The following is a 21,176-nucleotide window of genomic DNA, read 5'->3' as shown; positions in this document are numbered from 1 at the left end:
TGTTTCAATATTTATTGAATATATTCATGAAGGTCTAAGATGGGGAGGGGGGGTAAAGGGGAGTTCAACCCCCCCCCCCCCCCCCCCACCACCTCTCATATCTTCATAATTTTGGACTAGCAGTCACAATTCCCGGATAAAAATCTTACTTACTTATCAAAGAAATACTTTCTTATCAAGCTCTTAAATTGTCGCAATTTTCCTTAGAGAAGAAAGATACTTGGGCTTGTAAAGAAACTATTTGAGCATCCTAGGTCGAACAAGGTCTGTTTTGTTAGTATTTTTGCCACAGTTTTGGTCAAATAATGATTAAATATAGAATAAATTGACGAACTTAAAATAATTTGTTTTCAATTTATAAATTTTTTTCAAAAGTTTTTAGTTTATTTTTTGAAAAAAGCTCTTATTGTTAATTCAGGCATATTTTTGTTAGAATTGTCCTAGCAATTGACTTTTGTAACAAATATTCCCAAGGCAAGAAGGTTCAATATTTTAAGTTTCAGAGCTTCGCTATTATGGATTTCCATTTATCTTACTCTAAAAATTAGTAAATAAAAAAAACATACAAATACACATTTTATTTCAAAGTTATTACAAAATTCACTATTTTAATTAAAAAATGAGTTATTTTATGTGTTTAAAAAACAATGTGTAAATAAAAATATAAAAATTATAATGGTATACAAATAAATACACTGTAGGATTTTTCTTTAAAAATGCTTAAAAAGTGCTTATTAAATTAACAAATACATGTTCTTTTAAAAGTTACATAGAAACTTTTAGTAGCAAAGCTAATCTACAAGTTACAAATATTAGTCCGACTGTCTTTCTACAAAAGTCATAGGATACTTCCCCCTTTTTATTGTATTCTTTCCCCCTTTCTTTCAACAGGTCGGAGTTAAAAAAATTACATATAATAATCATTTTCATCATTAATATCCTGTTTTATTTTTTGCTCACAATGCTTCGCTACTATAGGACGAAATCATCCTTGTTTTTATTTGAATTTGTTAGAACAAGAACAAGTTTATATGAGTGAGGGGTAACAGAGTAAATGCAGTGTTCCAATTCTGTAGATTAACCTAAAAATAAAAAAAATAGTTAAGTTATAAAATAACAAGGATGACAACATCCATAAAAGCGAAGCTCTAAAATGGAAGGACAAACGAACATTAACACTTGTAGATTGTCAGAACTAAATTAGCAGAATATTAATGCATCAGTACAAACAATATTGTAAGTAAATTTGTTGCAAAACTGCATAGATAGATGATACTGTTTAAGGATATACTTACGTTTTTGGGACTTGTTTATAGAGATGCTTTGCTTATTACATTGTACCTTGTTGTAATAGGAATCAGTTTTCAAAAAATCAGAAGAATCGGATAATTTTAACATACAAAAATTCATTGTCAAAAAAAGTTAAAAATCGACATGTTTCAAATGGACGTACGGACATTCTGGTATTGATTATAGAGTTGCTACGCTTTCTAAATTGTACCTAACTACCACAGGAATCATCATGCAAAGTTTGTAATCGATAGGACAATTCTAACCTGTTTAAATTAACGAAAAGAGCTAACTCTCTGTGACGGACGGACGTACGGACCGACCCTAATTATAGAAAAGCTTCGCTTTTAAAAAGTATAAAAGGAAAAAAAAGTACTTAGATGTCCTGTCCATCTGTCTGTTTTGGGTAAAAAGAATGATTTCTGCTTTTTAGGAAAGTTTTGGGGGTGAAAGAAGTTACTTTTTCTTTATAAAATATTTACCCCCCTTAATCAGCCAAAAATGATAAGTTCTCATAAAGTTTCTGTTAGAAAAAAAATAAATTCAGATAATAGAAATATTCAGGCTCGTGCAAAGAGATTTACGAAAAGAATTATTAAAATACAGATCCTTTTCCTGTTATATTTCAAAAATGTAAACAAATAATTTTTCATCAATTGCTCTCTGTTAAATGTCAATTTAAATTGACTTTTATTAATACATAAATAAACTCAAGTTTGAGTAGCGAGGTTACTCTACACTTTTGGATGTCCGTCCGACCGTTTTCCCGTCATTTTCTCTCCTAATATATAAAAATTAAACTTTTTTGTTTTTTAAGATCTAGCTAACCACTGAACCGTTTGAGATATTCTATTTTGTTATTCTACACACAAGAGTCAGAGTTGTTTTTGGCTATTATTATACCCTCTCCCACCACCTACTCACAAAAAAAAACCTTAAAAGTTAGGAGCGAAGCTGCTAGCTTGCTTTTCTATTTACATTTCTTCATAAGTTTCTATGTTAGTCCGTCCATTTGGTGGGTGTAATTTGCTTGTAATTTGCTTGCTAATATTTAAGATAGTCCTTTGATATTTGTAATCTTTTTGTTTAGTTATTGTTTGATATTGTTTTACATGTTTAATATGTATTTGAGCTTCGCTACATTATTAAATCTATTATCTATGTTATTAATATAACAATTTAACATAACAGTTTATCATATCCAAATAAATCAATCAATTTAGATATTTTAATTATGCTTTAGTCAAGTATATTCTACTAGTGACGGCTCCCCTACCATCAAGGGAAAGGAAGCTTATTTAAAGCCCCCCAATCCCCCCTTTTAAAAAAAAATACCCAAAATATTAAGTGCACAAGGAAAATGTAAATAAAATAAATAGGTAGGCCAAAAGCAGTGACATCTATCCCCATTTTGTTAGGGCACTATTGACAGCTACATGAAGACTACCTATTCTAGGGCTAACTCGTCGTCCACAGTGACTTGGTTATCATCCTCCTGTCTTCTGTTGTTACCGTTCTTCCTTCTCTCTTGTCTGATGGAGAAAAAAAGAATTTTTTTTAACAACAATATTAGTTTTCACGAAAACTTATTCCTTTTCTATTAAAAAGGTTCTTTCATGTATAGACGAATAGATTTAGTTACAAGTTTAATATTCTTAGATAAACAAATCATTAAAAACGAATACGCAAAATTTTATATAAATAGACGCATGGTCATCTTATTACTTTAATATATGGTCGGGGGATTATATTCTTTAACCTTTAGCCAAAATAATTTAAAATCCGTTGTAAATGGCTCAGATAAACTAGTTTTCTAAAGTGGCTGGACAACATTAACATTAGAGACAGAAGGACAGACGCATTTGCATTAGCACATCTGCTAAATATTATACATATATTTTTAAAATTTTCTTTTTTCCTTCTCTGAATTCTTTCTGCCTTTCTCTGCTGCTTGAGCTCCTTCTGCAGTCTGCGCTGTTGTTTCTGCTGCTTTTTCAGCTGCTTTGCGTTCTACATATAGATGTAAGGTTATAAAATGGGCGAAGATACAGAAGCCCCGTTTCAGGTAACCAGTAATAGAATTAAATTTGTTATAAAATGGGCGAAGATACAGAAGCCCCGTTTCAGGTTACCAGTAATAGAATTAAATTTGTTATAAAATGGGTGAAGATACAGAAGCCCTGTTTCAGGTAACCAGTAATAGAAATAAATTTGATATAAAATGGGCGAAGATACAGAAGCCCCGTTTCAGGTAACCAGAAATACAATTAAATTTTAAATACATACATAGCTGCTATTTATTTGCTGATTTGCGGTCTACATATAGATAAATGGTTATATTTATAGCTAGGCTGCTATATCAGCTATTTTTTGGCTGCTTTGTGGTCTACATAGATAAAAAAAGAGTTAGATACAGCATCAGATCTATTGTAAAGATGTATGTACAGACAACTACCTCCCTTACTTTTTCAACGACCTTCTTTGTCTGCTTCTAAATTATTTTCTGCTACTTGGCCCAATAGAAAGGTTGCACAAGGTGGTTGCGATGGATAGATACTCTAACTTTCTAACTCTAGTGTTTTATTCTAATGATACAGCATTAAGCTGTTGGCTCTTCTGCTTTTTCAGCTGCTTTACTATCTATATGTTAATTTATAGATAGATATTTAGAGATAGACATTAAGACAGACATAAAATATTGAGAAAGATAGTCAGCTAGGTAGAAACAATATAGTTTTACTTACTAACTCATTCACTCACGCATTGTGTTTACCTTAAATGCTCTGCCTCCCTTGTTCTTCCTGTTCTGCTTGCCAGCCCTGCGCTCTGAAACAATAACAAGAATGAAAACATACATAAGTAGCGAAGCACAAAAAATTATCAATAGGAGTACGGAGATTTCAAGAGTATTTGTTGAAATTAATACTATAAATAATAAAAAATGGAGGAAAAATCACGAAAACTTTCTCACGTATGTTTATATTTTAGATATTTCTATTTTGTACCATGACACACAGACCGACGGAGAAAGTAAATTACATACTGGATGCTCATTAGTTTAGGGAATATTCACACACAAAACATCAGCCGTCTATCTTGAATAGCAGCTGAGAAAATTACAATTTCCCCATAGCGTTACGAACTGACAGACGGATAGACAAAGTGAATCATAGAGTAGCTTCGTTAATAAAAAATTTTCAGTGAGGGGTCAATACACCATAAATTAATGTTCAGAATCGTAATAAGTCTTTGAAAGCTGGGAATTATGTAAATTAAATTCTCCCTCTGCTGAAAGATGATTTTGATATATAAGTGGTAAGGTTAAAACGTCTGAAGCTAAAGATAAAAAAATCCTGGATTTTCATTTACTTTTCAGGGATTCTTCATAAATGTCTTGGGAAGTTTTTAGACTTTTTTCTGACCACTTCCCATCTCCCATTAAAGCTTGGTTGAATAGACTTTATCATTAACAACATAGACATTAAGAAGTAAAGTCATTTGACCTAATAATAGAGTAGCTACGCTACTGATATTGAAATGCAGAGAGAGGAAGAGCAATGGGCTATTAATTACACTAGTCCCCAAAGTTTTTATAATAAAGTTTTCTTATTCGTTGGCTTAGCAACTTTGGAGACTTTAGTGAATTTTGATTGGTTGATTCATTAAGTTGAGTGTTCAAACGTTTCAACCTCTAATTGTAATCTCTAGAAGGAGTTATACTGTGTATCAATATCGGGGATGTACTTTAATTTATCCGCCATTGTCTTATCCCTTTAGATCCCTGATTGAAATGGGTCATTACTTTCCAAATCAAAGGGGGGAAATTGGTTAGAAAATCTGTTGATGATTATTTTACCAGTTTTTTTTAAGTATTATGTTCTAACAATGAAGCAATTATTATAGACATGATAATAGCAAATTACACCACTTTACTGTTATATCTTAATGTAAAAGTAACAGGATCTGTGTGTGTCTGTCTGTCTTTACCGAAGGATCTCGCTAAACACTGAACCGATATGATTCGCCTTTACAATGTAGCTTCTTGTAGGTCCTGGGAGGGTTTATAGCTATCTTGGGGGAGGGTGCACCCCTCCCTTCCCAAGAGAAATCATCCCTAGAAAAGTGCTTCTAGTCGCGCCACTGTGTGACTTACTGGACTTCCCTTCGTACAAGGTTGCCGAAACTTTTTCTTTTAAAAACTACAAATTTAAGTTGAGGGGTTGACTTCCCTCTTCCATCCACCTACCTAAAGGTCCCCTAGAGGCCCCTAGGGGCGTGGCTGCTAGTTTGAAATAGACCATTGTTGCTGTTTGTTATTGTTGTGCAAACTTATGGGCATAATTGTCTAAAATTGCTAAAATAAAAGATATTTTTGCAGAAATGCTAACACATTAGTGCAAAAATTGTAAATATTTTTGGCAAGTATTGTCCATATCATGACGAATATAATCAATTTTCAATGATGTATCAGTCATAAATCTATTTTCAACTTTTTTTACATATAAATTTGTAGTGCTTTAGAGATAGGACAATAGAGCGTAAATTGATCTTTACCCCAATTATGATAAATATAATAATAACAATGGAAAATTTTAAATTATGGGGGGGGGGAGAAGTTTATGGAAAATAATTTTTGTTCAAACTCTTTTAGAATTTTAAAATACTCTTGGTTAAAAATTTTGTATAATGATGTGATTCCTGTGAGAAATAGGACAGCTTATAATTGCAAAGCAATTTTGAAATCTTCATCACAATCATGTCAATATTCTAGTTAATTTTTTTTACAAGATATGTTGTTATATTTACCTAATTTTTTCATCGAATTTTTATCTCATACATTTTGTTTCTTAAAGATTAAAATGACACTGTTTAGGCTGTGTTTTTATAGAATTTGTCATCCTTGTCATATGGCTATTCTTAAAACAAATATATGTTAATTGTCATTGTTCACGTTATATCCCCTTATCTTGTGGGTGTGGATGTTGTCATCCTTGTTACATTAAAGCACCGAAAATTTGGCAAAAAAAACTTTTTTTTTGCATTCATGACAAAAAATTGCAATGTTTTGTCTAATTTTCGAGTTTATTGTCGCAATTGAGTTGATTAATGATTATATGGACCAATGGAAAGGAAAAATGGATTTCCCTGTTAAACAAGGAGGTATCTTGTTGACTAATAACTTCATGCGTCTTAGTCGACAACATTTATAACATTTATTGAAGAAGCAAATAGTGCCTAATAAAAAATGACGTAATACAATACAAAGGACCAATAATAGGCCAGTATATATTTTACTATTTGACATTATAAATGTATACTGGCCTATCATTGGTCATTTGTATTGCATGACGTCATTTTTATTAGGCACTAATTGCTGCTTTGCTGACTTTTGAAAGTGAAAGAAACTTCAGAATGATTGATAAAATCAAAATTCTAATGAAAATAAGTTGAAAAACTTTGAAATGAAGTCAAAGAAACTCGACTAAATAACACTATTCTTATATAAATGAAGTCTTTTGTTGATATAATAACAACAAGAATGGTTGGCAGGATAGGGGAAAGTTTTTAATCTTTTAAATTGCTTTTCTCATAAATTTCATTTAAATTAAAATTCATTTGTCATACAATTTTCTTTTTTTTTCAAAACATGTGAAACTTAAAATGTAATAGAAGAATTGCAAATAAAACGCTTTAGAACATAATCTAAACTGATTAAAACCTCTAAGTATTGAATTTAAAAGGTTAAGTTAGGTTTGGGTTCTAGAAACCCCCACAGGGTTATAGCTAACAGTGGGTGAAATAACCCCTTGTACATTTTAATAACAAAGCTTAATTTTAATTCTAAATGTTCGTCCGTAGGTCAGTCTTTTTGTGTGTATAAAAATGAAATATGGGAAATGGGGTATTCCTGTTCAGGAATATCATTCTCATTTAAACAAAAAACTCATTTTTTTATGCTAAAATGTGGTTTAATTTTGGTTTTTAATTTTCATTTATTTCCCGGCTATGATCATTTTTATCCCTGATATCAAGTTTATTTTAATAATTAATAAAAATTCTAAAATCTTCCAAAAAAAATTGAAAATCTTCTAAAAATGACTACCTCGGGGAAATAAATGGTTACCTCCGGGAAATAAATGAATATTTACATCCACTATTTAAGGGGTTGTTTATATGGGAATGTTAATTTCATGACTGCTATTTAAGATAGAAGGCTGGAAATTTTGGTAAACATTTTTAAGCTCAAAGGACATGTTGCTATTAAAGCTGTATGTCTGAAGTTTCTATTCGACTTTTATTGTTTTGTTTTTATTTTCTTTATATTTAGGATGAACTTTGCTTCCTATGGATATTGTCATCCTTATTTAAAAAGTAATATGCTGACTCAAATTAGTATATAATAATAAAAATATCGTATTTCAAACAATTTAATTAAATTGGTGCTGATACATTGAAAAAAAGCATATTTTTTGCAGCACAGCTACTTTATACATAACTGGGCATACGTCACTCTGGCTACGTAGCGGGAAAATAGTCTCAAAAATCAGCCATGTGACGTTATAAAAATGATGAAGATGAGAGGAGTAGTGGGAAAGAAAATCCCTAAAAACGAGATGGATAAACACACATTTTATGACGTCACATAGCTGATTTTAGAGACCCTTTGTCCAGTTATCTTAAAAACAGTGATATAAGACTATTGTCAAAATTTTGTAATATGAGTTTAATCCACAATACAAAGTAGAAAGATGTCTGTCCGTCTCATGTAATTAAGATCTCGATAACCGCTGAACCTAGTAGGTTATTCTTCTTAGGGAATATACCTACTGGTCCTGGTTTTAAGCTACTTTTAGGGAGGGAGGGGGACCGTCTATCTCAATAAAATTAAAATTATCCGTCATGAATACTTTTTAAAACCACAATATAAGTCGAAATAACGTAATGAAAAAATACTTTAAAATGATAAGATATGTTATTCACCCAAATATATGTGTTCATTGTTTATAGAGTGGCTACGCTACTTGATGTGCAAAAAGATCTTTTATCTGAATGACCCATTCCAAACAAGTGTTTTATTACAATTTTGGTATCAAATTTAAATATTGAATTAATAAACAAGGACATTTATATATATCAATTAGTAGAGCAGCAATAACAAGCTTACATTGCTGTACATAAATATTAAAGCATAACGGATATAATAATAATGGATATATTATTTCTCTCCTGTAATAATATCCACGTTAATTCTACATCCATTGATATAATGAAAATTTGTATTAAAAAGCTTTTTGTGAAATTTACTTTTTTTGCCCTAGACCGATATAATATTTTATGATTGTTGTATCTTTATGATTTTTTTTTCAATATTAAGCAAACATACTTCGGAAATGGCTGGTGCTATATGGTTGTGTTTTTTATGGAAGCTTTATATGGGGTTGTTTTAGACTATCAACCCCTCCCCCCCCCCCCCTACTTGCCTATTTTTAGATTTAGCCAATTCATTTTAATAATGCAATTTTTCATATTATTAAAGTCTACTATGTGGTATTTAATAAAATAGTCATAGATGACATATTAACGACAAGATGATATTCTAATGACATAATTAATTTCTCATGTTAATCTAATAAATACCTACATTAAACAATACAGGAAGGCATATCAAAAAGATTCAAATTGACATTTAAAACATTAAATCATAATTTCAGACATCTAAATATGATTAATTTGATTGACTTTTAATTTTACAGCAATTAAACAAACAAACTGTTTTAATCCGCTTTTTTGATACCTAATTTTTGATAATTACTATGATTTAAACAACATATATTTGACAAGGATAAGTAAATCCATTAATAAAGCAGAAATGACTAACTTACAAAGTCCGTCCCTCTGTCTGTCCTTGTGAAAATCTTGACAAGCAAGAAACCAATCAAGTTCTGTTTTTTTGGTAATAATCTACAGGTTTTAGGTTTTAGGCTATTTACAAAAATTAATAAACTTAAAATTTTGATCTTTCCTCTAAATTTGCCCAACGAGCACCAAACCACCCCGCACTTACTATTTATTGAAAAAAATTGAAGTGGGGAGGGGGTTAGGTTTTTTCAATGCTTATTCCAACCCCCAATTCAAAGTATAGAGGGGGGGGGGGGGGGAGTTTTTTTGATTAAGGGAAACTTCTGAATGAATATTAAATTCTTTATTTTTTTTCTCAGGGGGGTGCGGTGATCCCCTCCCTTTCCCTTAGAAATTGTTATGGTGGATTTGCGTGTTAATAAAGTCAAGAAATACATTTTATTGTTTTTCACACATGTAAAGTTTAATTTTAAGAAAAGCTACTGTTTCGGTACGCATGCCTTGCCGTACACGAAATCTTAATCTCCAAGCCCTCCGAATGACCAACATGTGAATGTTTACAAATGTGTATTTATTACCATGAAAACGGTGAATCTAAAACAAAAATATAAAAATTAATTACATAGTATTAATGGTTTATTATTTTTGTAGATCGAGGTTGCGTGATTTCAATTTAATTAAAAATATAAAATTTCTAAAAAACTTTAAATTGGCACGAAACATATTAAATAGCATCAGAAATTGATAATTTTAGATTCAAATGATCAATAAAATTAAGGAAAATATTCGTATGTCAAAAGTTAGCAGTTAAATGGTCTATTTGTTGAAAAATTGATGTTTTAAATTTCTTCGTGAAAATATACCATACTACACTTATTATTAAGAATTAAAGATAAATTCTTACCACATTATGATGTCAAACTAAGCAGAAGGCTTATTTGAGATATTCCACACATCAGAGCGCATGTATATTCAAGCAATACATTATTTTCAATTACGTAGCTCTTCACGTGGGACTAATCAAAGAAAAAGTGCGCGTTTCTTTTGTCTGTTTACAAGCCACGCGCCGCGCGGAGATAGTTAGGAATGCCGCGTAACACACTCATTCTCTAGGAAATTTGGTGTAAGGAATCAGGGATTAATGGGTTCGAACTTGCCAGGGAATACAAGAAAAACATACCGAAACACACCCGTCTATTCACTGGGAATCGAACACAATACCTCATCTTTGCAATATGCATGCAGACAGTGTCCACTAAATCACAATCTCACAACACATAAACCACAAGAGTTTAAAATGTTATGGCCATAAGGCCTAAAATTAATTATGGTAACTCGCGAATACCACAATAACTCAAACCGAGTCCACTACCACATAAGGATAGGAATAAGGAATGGGAAAAGCATTCAATATTCATGAAATGCACATTTACCACTCACACATCTCATTATATCATGGCCTCATAATCTCAATTAAAGTTAGAATTACAGACCATGTAATTGCGAATACATAAATTAATAATCAATAGTACCTAAACTTTGATTAGGTACCTACATAATAATAGGCAAATGATTTTTTATATTAAAAATCGCATCAATAATTAAGTAATCAACTCAGACTTTTAATCAAAAGAAAGAAAGATTAAATAATGACATTTTTTCTACTAAATCTTTTTGCTAAAAAAGAAAAGTAAAATTTTCATAAAAAACTTCTCAAAATTAAGCATTTTCTCCAGCAGAAGAATACTCGGGCTTACATCTAGACATTCTTAGATAAGATAGGTAAATCCTTAAATCTAACATGTTTAATAAAATAGATACTTAAATCTAAATAAAATATGACTGTAAAAAATCATCAAACATCGGAAAATTAAAATTTCATAACTTTAAATCTTCGTGAATCAAAATTGCGTAAAATAAAATTGCAATTGAAATATGCAAATTAATTTACCAAAGTAAAACAAAAGCTCAATTATAAGAAAAGAACTTCTCTAAATGCTGAGTTTGCAATTTCTCTCTGTTTTAAGAAGAAAGCAACTTGTACATATTCATACAGTCAAAATTAAGGCAATTTGGGGCCTCAGTTAGAATGAACCCCTCAAGATACAAACTAACCAATCTTTAAAATATTAATAATGCCATGTTCCAGCTATCCTGACGGACGTTATGTCTTTCCATCACAATTTTTTGATACTGCATAATTTCCGACAGGATTTCTGGCGCAGGGCTCCATCAACTGAAAATAAACATAATTAGTGATGTTTAAATCAAATCAAAAATTAAAAGAATCATGAATAATTCAAGAAACTTTAGAATCATCAATCAAAGCAATCAAAATAAAATTATCTTATGCTTTAGTTTTGCCGTTCTGTAGTATGTCTGGCCGAGGTAACAGAGCTAAGATACACTATAGAGCGGTCTTATTAAGCTTAAATCTTCGAAACTCAAAGAATCTACTTAATTCAAGGCGAAAAAATCTGCATTTTTTCTTTAGATACATCGGTTAAAAGGTAAATAGTAATAATTTTAATATACATATAGTATTAAATTATTTATGTGATTGTAATAAATCATAAAGAAATATTTAAATGATGTAAAAATCTCATTTTGTTAATTTCTTATCATGTCAAATTTCAATCCAACAAGGATAAGATGTTTATATCTGCGCAGGTACCTAGGAAATTTTCCGCGAAAAAAATCCCTGGTCCCGGAAAGACTTAAATCATTGAAAGAACTTGCGTAAACGTATAAAAAACTTAAGTTTGTATTTCAAATGAAAAAAATCTTGCATCGATTTGAAAGTTTAAACGAAATTGTATCAAATTTTGCGTTACTTAAAAATCTTAAGAAATGTTACCCATTTCTTTTAAAAAATACTGCTTCAATTTTAATATATGCGATAAAATGAAGGTAGAGTTAATTTAAAATATGCATAGTTTATCTTAAATTAATTCTGTGATATTTATATAAAATAATATTCAATATTTTAATAATATCATACATCGTGTTCATTATTATAAATGCTTAAACATGAACGAAAATTATATATACCTAGGAAAATAATTGCTAAAGTATTTTCTCAAGGTTTAAAATTGTCCGAAATCGCTAGGTACGTATATTACTACGAATCTCTGCTCTCGGAATGAAGAAAAATCTTTACGCGTGGATTAATAGGAATCCCAGCTTCCGGAGCGAACAAAAAAAAACTTTGTACATGAATTGTTAAGAATCTCTGCCTCCGGAATGAAAGAAAATCTTTGATTTGCTTACAAATTTAAACAAACATCTTGATTTTTTGCGATAATCTTTTAAAATAATAATGAGGAATATTTTAAACATTATCATAATAATATTACATGTTGTGTTCTTTACTTTAATGCATTATTTCATATGAGAATCTGAGAAATAACATTTTTTAAGTAAACGTGAACCATAAAAAAAACTAGAAAAATAATTTGTAAAAAATCTAATTTTCTCAATTTAAAATCTGCAAAAATCATTTCACGAACTTTTGCTTTTCAAAATCATACTTAAAGAAACAAATCTTTTTAAAATCTGCTTTAAAAGTCTAAACAGTTTTGTAGAATTTTTGTGCTTAGGTATGAACAATAAAATTAGTTGAATAATGAATACTTATTCTTTACAGAACCCATTTGGTTCCCTTCACAAGCCTAATATATAACTTGTGACATTTTTTTCTTTAAAGATCATTTTCACATAATAATTCATGTTGTAGATTAGATATGTGTGGTTTGAAAAATTTCAATGACTTTCTGGCGGCAACACCCGCCATATTTCCACCCGCCATTGGCAGGCCTCTTACCCTGCGTCGGGCGGCCAGCTTGGCAGCAACCAAGTCGATTCTTGATTCATAACACCACCAGGGCACGTAATAAAAGTGTGGCTGTCATAAGACTTAGAATCATCTACTGGCTTTTGTCCGGCCGGAACCGAAACTCCCGTCGGCTCTTGTCCGGCCGAGACCGAATTTCTTATCGGCTCTTGCCCGGCTGGAACCGAAACTCCCGTCGGCTCTTGTCCGGCTGGAACCGAATCATTCAGCGGCTCAACACCCGCCGTAACAAAGTTATCAACGACTACAGTATCGTTACCAATATCATCAGGAATAACTGCAGCACAACTAACATCATTATCAATATTAGCCACGGCAACACCCACCGTAGCCATGTTGTCAACGGCTGCGGCACTAGCAGAACCAAAAGGTTCATCAGCCGCGTTAAAAGCAGAACCAACAGGTTCAATAATAGCATCACAAGCAGCACCAACAGTCGGCTGCGGCTGAACATCTGAGCAGACAACATACCTACTCTTTGCTAAACCATTAGCACTAACAGCAAAATATCCAGATCCAAACAGGCTGGAGTAAAGCATGGTTTCTCCTACTGAACGTTCAGAGTAGGGAAACATCGATGGGTGCAGGTGCCCTACGAGCAAATCAACCTGCCCATCAACCAAAGTAAAATCTTCAGGTTTCATATCAAACAAAACAGCTGCCTCCACAGGATTTATGGAGCAGATCGCCTCTTTTGGACCAATGAGAGGCACTACCACAGGTTCTAATATGTGATAATTCTTGTGTCGATCAATTAAACATAGCTTGACCGTCGGGAGACGTTTAACTTCACCGTCAGCTAGAGAAATTCTTGCTGAACGTCCAGTAAAAGGTAACTGAAGTTTATTAACAAGTGACTGGGTTACCATTGTGGTAGTTAAACCAGTGTCCCACATAGCGTTCACTGGGACCTTCTGGCGATTAATGTCAACGACGTCTAATTGTTGTAACATTAACATTAGGTTCGCCTCAGGGGAAGTATGTACTTCATAGACGGCGGCAGCCATATCAACACTCTCATGCAAAAGGTTGTTATGGGCCTGACCACAATTGTCCACTTTGCAGCCGCCTATTACATCTGCCTTCGGGCAATCCACAGATTTATGCCCTTTTTGCAAACAAATCCAACAGCATCCAGCACTCTCCACTATACTCTTCCTGTCTGACACTGACAGGTCATGAAATTTTGGGCACTTGTAAAGTAAGTGCATCTCACTACAGCCATTAACAAAACATGACTGCTTCATCTTAGATTTACCAGGTTTACCTACGGCGGTAGCGGCTGTCGCAGGGTTACCTTTCTTCTTAGAGGGGGTGTCCATATCAGTCGAACACCTCATTAAAATGGCGCCACGCTGTTCTTCAATAATCTTTAACAGCTTTGGGACGTTTGGGACATCCATCGAGCCCAATGATAAATTGAGCTTATCTTGAAAATCACGTGGCAACTTCTTGGATAACATCTCAAGAAGTATCACAGTCAACCACTGGCTAGTGGTAACTTCATCATCTTCATCATCTTTAGTCAGCTGCTCCAGCTGGCTAACTGCTCCGCCAAACTCTGCTAACACAGTCACAATCTGGTTGGAGTCCGACGGTTTAGACTTCTTCTCCCATTGGTTGAAAAGGCAGAGCATCTGACGTGTTTTGGACTTAAAACGTGCGTCAAGGTAGGCCCACTGAGATTCATGCGATTGAATCTGAATTAACTGGAGTCTCAGCTCTTTATTTTTACAAACCTTTTCACTGCTCAACAATAACTGTAAATACGACGGGTCTTGTCCTACAGTAAGCTTTTTAAAAGTGTCTTTAAAACTTACGTAGGATGCTTCCAGGCCGTCGAAGCTGGGAAGAAGACGTTCGTCGACACGATTCATATATCCTGGCGTGAATATAGAACCGGCGGCGAACTGTGGTGTGCCAAACGGTGACACAAATGGCGATGCTGTCGAGGCACCCGCCGACGTTGTAGGTGGCTTCACAGGTTCAAGCTTAACCTCAGCCAAACGTTTCATCAAAGCAGACAAAGTGTTTATAATTGCATCAGGTAAGGGAAAATATGGCCCTTTAATAACTTTCACAATCTTCAAACATCGATCATAAAGTTCAGCCTGATGGTTAGGCAAATTATCACCAACAACATCAACAACACTTTGAATGTCACTAAGCTCTTCTATAGCATCAAGAGCGTCTTTCAAGGCACTATAGTCTTTTTGTACAGTAACTATATCAGAATAAATGTCACTAAACTCATCAAGCTCTTGGATTCTCAAACCAAGCTTGCTAAAACCGACCATGATGCTGTCAAATGTCTCGAACTTGTCATGGACAAGGATTGATTCCTTAGTGAGATGTCTAACATTAAGTTCTGAAGTATCACTGACCAACTTCATCACTCTATTTAGCTCACTGGTTAGGGCATCAACGGCTGGACGCAGCCGCTTACTCAATTGTTCACCTTTATTCTTTTTAGGACCCATAATTGTCACTAAAGTTAACTGTACTGATTATGACTATAATAATAATGTGTGGTAAGGTATCACAACCAACACATTCACAAAACTTCACAGAATGTTCTTAGCTGCATCTGTTCTGTCTCGTTTTCATTGTTTCGGTACGCATGCCTTGCCGTACACGAAATCTTAATCTCCAAGCCCTCCGAATGACCAACATGTGAATGTTTACAAATGTGTATTTATTACCATGAAAACGGTGAATCTAAAACAAAAATATAAAAATTAATTACATAGTATTAATGGTTTATTATTTTTGTAGATCGAGGTTGCGTGATTTCAATTTAATTAAAAATATAAAATTTCTAAAAAACTTTAAATTGGCACGAAACATATTAAATAGCATCAGAAATTGATAATTTTAGATTCAAATGATCAATAAAATTAAGGAAAATATTCGTATGTCAAAAGTTAGCAGTTAAATGGTCTATTTGTTGAAAAATTGATGTTTTAAATTTCTTCGTGAAAATATACCATACTACACTTATTATTAAGAATTAAAGATAAATTCTTACCACATTATGATGTCAAACTAAGCAGAAGGCTTATTTGAGATATTCCACACATCAGAGCGCATGTATATTCAAGCAATACATTATTTTCAATTACGTAGCTCTTCACGTGGGACTAATCAAAGAAAAAGTGCGCGTTTCTTTTGTCTGTTTACAAGCCACGCGCCGCGCGGAGATAGTTAGGAATGCCGCGTAACACACTCATTCTCTAGGAAATTTGGTGTAAGGAATCAGGGATTAATGGGTTCGAACTTGCCAGGGAATACAAGAAAAACATACCGAAACAGCTACTCCTTAATTAATTTTGATTAGTCACTGAAGTTTTTTTCTTGTTCTTTTGCTTCATTAACTTTGGAGGACTTTTATTGAACTTTGATTGGTTGGTTCATTAGGTTGAGTATCCAAACGTTTCAACCACAAATTGTTATCTACAGAAGGGGTATATTTGTTTATTATCATTGTGGGATGTGCATAAATTAATCGTCTATTGTCTTATCCCTTAAGATCCATGACTATTTCCAACACAATTGTCCTTGTTTTCTCACGGCAACTATTCCAACTAACTGTAACACAGTTCTGTAGTCTATTAGTAACTGTACAATAACAGTAAAAAAACAGTTATAACAGTTTTTTTTGTTATTGTTACACTAGAGCATAAAACCGTTTTAGAACCATGCAAATGTCATGTTTATAAAAGCAGGGATCTTAAGGGATAAGACAATGGACGATAACTGGATGCACTTCTCCAATGATGATAAACAAATTAATCTTATTGTTGATTAAAATTATTGGTGGAAAAGTTTGGACATTACTATTTTAAATTAACCTATTGAGATATGACACAGGATTTCAAAGTATATTAGAGAACATAATTATAAAACTTTGGTTACCCTACACTCCTTGGCAAATTACTGTGCACCCATATAATTGTAAGTAAACCCTTAATATGTAATGTTTTTAAAAGGATGTTTACGTCCGTCCGTCCGTAACGGATAGCTTTTTTCGTTAATTAAGGCATGTTAGAATTGTCCTATTGTTTTTAAATTTTGCATGGTGATTCCTGTAGTAGTTAGGTAGGATTTAGAAAGCGTAGTAAATCTATAATCATTACCAGAATATCCGTACGTCCATTTTAAATATGATGATTTTTTTACTTTTAAACAACAAATTTTTATAAGATCTAATAATCCGATTAATGTGATTTTTGGTATACAGATTCCTGGGACAACAAAGTACAATATTATAAACGAAGCAACTCTATAATCAAGTCCTAAAAATGTAAGTATGTCCATAAACATTATTCTGTATCAAGCAGTTTTTCAACAAATTGACTTACAATTTTGCTTCGATTCTTATTCTTATTATTCAGTTCTGACACTATACAAGTGTTAATGTCCGTTTGTCCTACCGTTTCAGTGCTTCGCTATTATGGATGTTGTCATCCTCGTTTTTGTAAAATTAGACAATTTATATTTTTGGTAAAAAATACAAAATCTAATATGATGTAACGCTAAAATTAGAATGCATGATTCCAATTTATATTTTTGTCATACTTGAAATAAAAAAGTTTATACAACTTTTGAGAATCAAAAAAGTAAGAAAATTGTGTTTGAAAAAAAAAACGTAACAATAACAATATTTCTTTTGTAAAATAACAGGAAAGTATTATACAGTAGAAATTCGATTAAATAAAAGAAATAATTTATCGCTGTTACACTTTTTAAGTTTTGAAAATTCTCAAATAAACACGAAAGTTTTATCTAAAATAGAGTTAGAATTGATGAGAAATAAAAAAAGGCGTTTAAAACTAAAATTTGACTTGACAACTTGTATTCAACAATGAATGATAATTTAAAAAATGCAGCTACTCTATAACAAAGATACTTGCATAAGTACGTACAAGCTTTTTTAGGGGAGGGGGGAAGGGGGTACAGATATACGATTCTTAATATAAGGGATAAGCTTCCCCTCCCCCCCCCACAAACAAAAATAAAATGTTAAAGTTCAAATAGTCACATGACTTTATTGGGGGGTTCTGAAGATTTTGAGGTAAATAACTACAAATTTGTATATGAAAGGGGGGGGGGGAGTAATCCCCCTTTATATTTACTTGTATGTTCGTTTGTTATATAATTTACCTGACTTTAAACAGAGGTGGATTCTTTTTAAAAAATTAGGGTCGCTTAGTGGGCCAAAATTGTTTCGTAAAAAATCCTTTAAAATCATATAAAAATCTTCAAAATTAAAACAAAATCTTGTGTTAATAACCCTTTTAGGATTTTGTTAAATTTTTGTAGATTTTTATGTGATTTTGGCGGATTTTTCACAGAAATATTTTTGCCTCACTAAGGGACCCTAATTTTTATAGAATAAATTTGTTAACATATCAAACCAAATGTCACATCCAGAGTTTCATTTAATTACAATACCTAATAACTATCATTGCCGCGCTACATAAAGATTTAATTAACCCTATACAATTAGATAAACTGTCTATTAATTAATTATATGGATATATGATATTTTAATTTATGACCGTTATTTATATATTTCAGTTATTAAAAAAACTGTTTTAAATCATAACAATTATGATCTATAATAAACTAAAAATATTGTGGCCTTTAAAAGATTAATTTGATAATGTTATTCAGAAAACTAGATTTTTTATTTATGTTAGATATTGTTGAAAATTGTCTTATAAAGACATATTTGTTATATTTTTAGAAATCCGCAAATAAATAAGGAAGATATCAGTAACTTAAAGGACGACATATAAAATTAAGCTTTGCTATACCACTATAAAAGTGTTTAACCTTAAAGTGTACAAATTAGTAAATCTAAAGGGATAAGACAATAACAGATAAATTTATGTACATCCCCAGTGATGATATACAAAATTACCCCTTCTGTTGATTAAATTAGTGGTTGAAATGTTTGAACACTCAACTTAATTAACCAACCAATCAAAATTTAACAAAGTCTCCATAGTTGTAAAGCTAACGAATAAGAAAAGTAATCAACAACCCATTGTCACCTCTCTCATTCTGTGACAAATTGGTAACCGTCCATCTGACCGTCCATCTGACCGTCCATACCTGCAGCGTCCTCGACCTCCAGCCTGAACTTGCACTGGCCACACTTGTAGTGCCAGCTCTCTCCAGCAGTCTTGGATACACAGAAACATACCTCTTCATCTAGTACCTGTAGATAGATAGATAGATAGATAGATAGATAGATAGATAGATAGATAGATAGATAGATAGATAGATAGATAGATAGATAGATAGATAGATAGATAGATAGATAGATAGATAGATAGATAGATAGATAGATAGATAGATAGATAGATAGATAGATAGATAGATAGATAGATAGATAGATAGATAGATAGATAGATAGATAGATATATATATAGATAGATAGATAGATAGATAGATAGATAGATAGATAGATAGATATATAGATAGATAGATAGATAGATAGATAGATAAATATTCAGATAGATAGAAAAATATTTAGATAGATAGATAGATCATTAAAAATATAAAGATTTCTTTGAATAAAATATTTAAGCAATTTTTTTTCTTGAAATTTCTTTGTTGTAAATCCAATTTAATTTGCAGGAACTATAATTCAATAATTCTTATTAGTAGATTATTTCACTTCAGTGAATTATGAAAAAATTAAATTAAATTTTGAAATCTTACATCTTTTAAAGAGTAGGTAATTCAAATTTAATAATAGAAAAAAAAACTAATTAGATATAAAATAGATTATGATTTCATAAAAAGGGTTTGATGTGGAAAAGGTATAGACTTACAAAAAATAGTTAGGACAAATTGAATGTTTGATAGATGGATGGAAGGGTAAATAGTTGGATGGCTAATTAGTTAGAAAGATTGGTAGAGGGATACGACAGCTAGATTGTTGTGTAAATAGGTAAATTGATGTATATATAGACATGTGGTTAGATAGATTAATAGATGGTTAGATAGGTGGAAGGATGCAAATAAAGATAGATGGATAAATAAATGAATAGAAATTTCGTAGGGATAGAAATTTCGTATGGATAGAAATTTCGTATGGATAGAAAGTTCTTGGGGATAGAAATTTCGTAGGGGTAGATTTTTAGTCAAAATCAATTCATATTAGTTCCAACAATATGCTATGCAACCTGATCAAAGATATTAATATTGATAAAGCAAATGTTACCTTACAAAAGTCTGCAGGTACACCTGATGACCATGCGCTTTTCTCCACAGTTCCACATTCGGAATCTGACTTGGCAAGGTGGAAAGCCTGCAATGTCAGTCGCGTTACATTATTGTATTAAGCATAGATATATAATCCAGATGAATACCTGGATCAAGTGTTGGGGATCTTTTTCGTCTGCTACCAAATTGCTTTCTGTTCCTTTGTAGCAAGTGCCTTGGCTGTGTTAATATTTTTAACACTAATGGCTGTTATTCACAGACCCAATGAAAGTCGACACTATGGACATATAGTCATTTAACTCCTTCCCCTTTATTGTTTTACTTTAATAACATTTTACACTAATGAATAGTAGAAATGATATGGCAACAAAAAGGACAATCAAAATAATATGTTGATACCTAGTAATTATTGCCGGCAATAGTAAAATTTCTTACATAATACCCATAAAGCACTGACCCCTCCCCAGGAGGGGTGCCTCCCCCATCATTTGAAAAAATATATTTAAAATAAGGGAGTGAAACCCGCTTGTCCTGCTGATCTACACAGAACCAATTATAACCTAACCAGACACAAAGAAATTTATTTCAAAATTAAGGAGATGATGGTAAATCAGTGATCAAGAAGGTAATTTGTATGAAAGCCCTGAAAATTCTTTTAATTTACCTTTTGTTGATTTTTTCCCTTCTTTGCCAAGGCGATTCCAAAAATGCAGACTAGTAATGCAGAACTTAAAAAGGCTCTCATTTTTAATTCTAAAGAAATTATATTTTTTTCCTTCGAATTGAAATAATTTTCAATTTTGGTGTTTCCCTAATTTCTTGTATGGACCACAAACAAACTTTTTGAGAAGAAAAAACTAATTTTTTATGCTCATTTTAGGTCAGGTTAGAGTAAAGGTTGAAAGATCCTCGTAGGGATAGTATCTACTAGGAA

At 32.1% G+C, this 21,176-nt stretch overlaps 1 protein-coding gene across 2 annotated transcripts; it reads right to left on the bottom strand.

The window, feature by feature from the left end:
* Window positions 1-563: 563 nt before the first annotated feature.
* Window positions 564-20,998, bottom strand: LOC145323770 (uncharacterized). Of its 2 annotated transcripts, none has more exons than XM_080166301.1 (7): window positions 20,907-20,998; window positions 20,241-20,327; window positions 19,124-19,229; window positions 4,064-4,116; window positions 3,208-3,300; window positions 2,738-2,821; window positions 564-1,082 (listed from the first exon to the last, which is right to left on the bottom strand). In XM_080166301.1, the coding sequence occupies exons 1-6, from the start codon at window positions 20,985-20,987 to the stop codon at window positions 2,738-2,740; spliced, it is 504 nt and encodes a 167-aa protein (XP_080022427.1). In that variant the 5' UTR covers window positions 20,988-20,998; the 3' UTR covers window positions 564-1,082. The 2 variants fall into 2 exon arrangements, with proteins under 2 accessions (XP_080022427.1, XP_080022426.1); XM_080166300.1 differs by having other exon boundaries at window positions 2,738-2,824; window positions 3,211-3,300.
* Window positions 20,999-21,176: the final 178 nt, after the last annotated feature.

The sequence above is a fragment of the Acartia tonsa genome, chromosome 7 (genome assembly GCF_053477335.1).
Source record: "Acartia tonsa isolate MP-2025a chromosome 7, ASM5347733v1, whole genome shotgun sequence".
Lineage (NCBI taxonomy): Eukaryota > Metazoa > Arthropoda > Copepoda > Calanoida > Acartiidae > Acartia > Acartia tonsa.
Note: the sequence above shows the minus strand (reverse complement) of the source record. Positions and strands in the feature narration are given on the sequence as shown.

What these genes read in the sequence shown, in the direction of transcription:
- LOC145323770 (XM_080166301.1), bottom strand. Translation starts at nt 20,987, where the DNA reads ATGAGAGCCTTTTTAAGTTCTGCATTACTAGTCTGCATTTTTGGAATC. An exon ending in AGGGAAAAAATCAACAAAAG is followed by an intron (nt 20,328 to 20,906) that starts GTAAATTAAAAG and finishes CTGACATTGCAG; the next exon opens with GCTTTCCACCTTGCCAAGTC. An exon ending in TACCTGCAGACTTTTGTAAG is followed by an intron (nt 19,230 to 20,240) that starts GTAACATTTGCT and finishes ATCTATCTACAG; the next exon opens with GTACTAGATGAAGAGGTATG.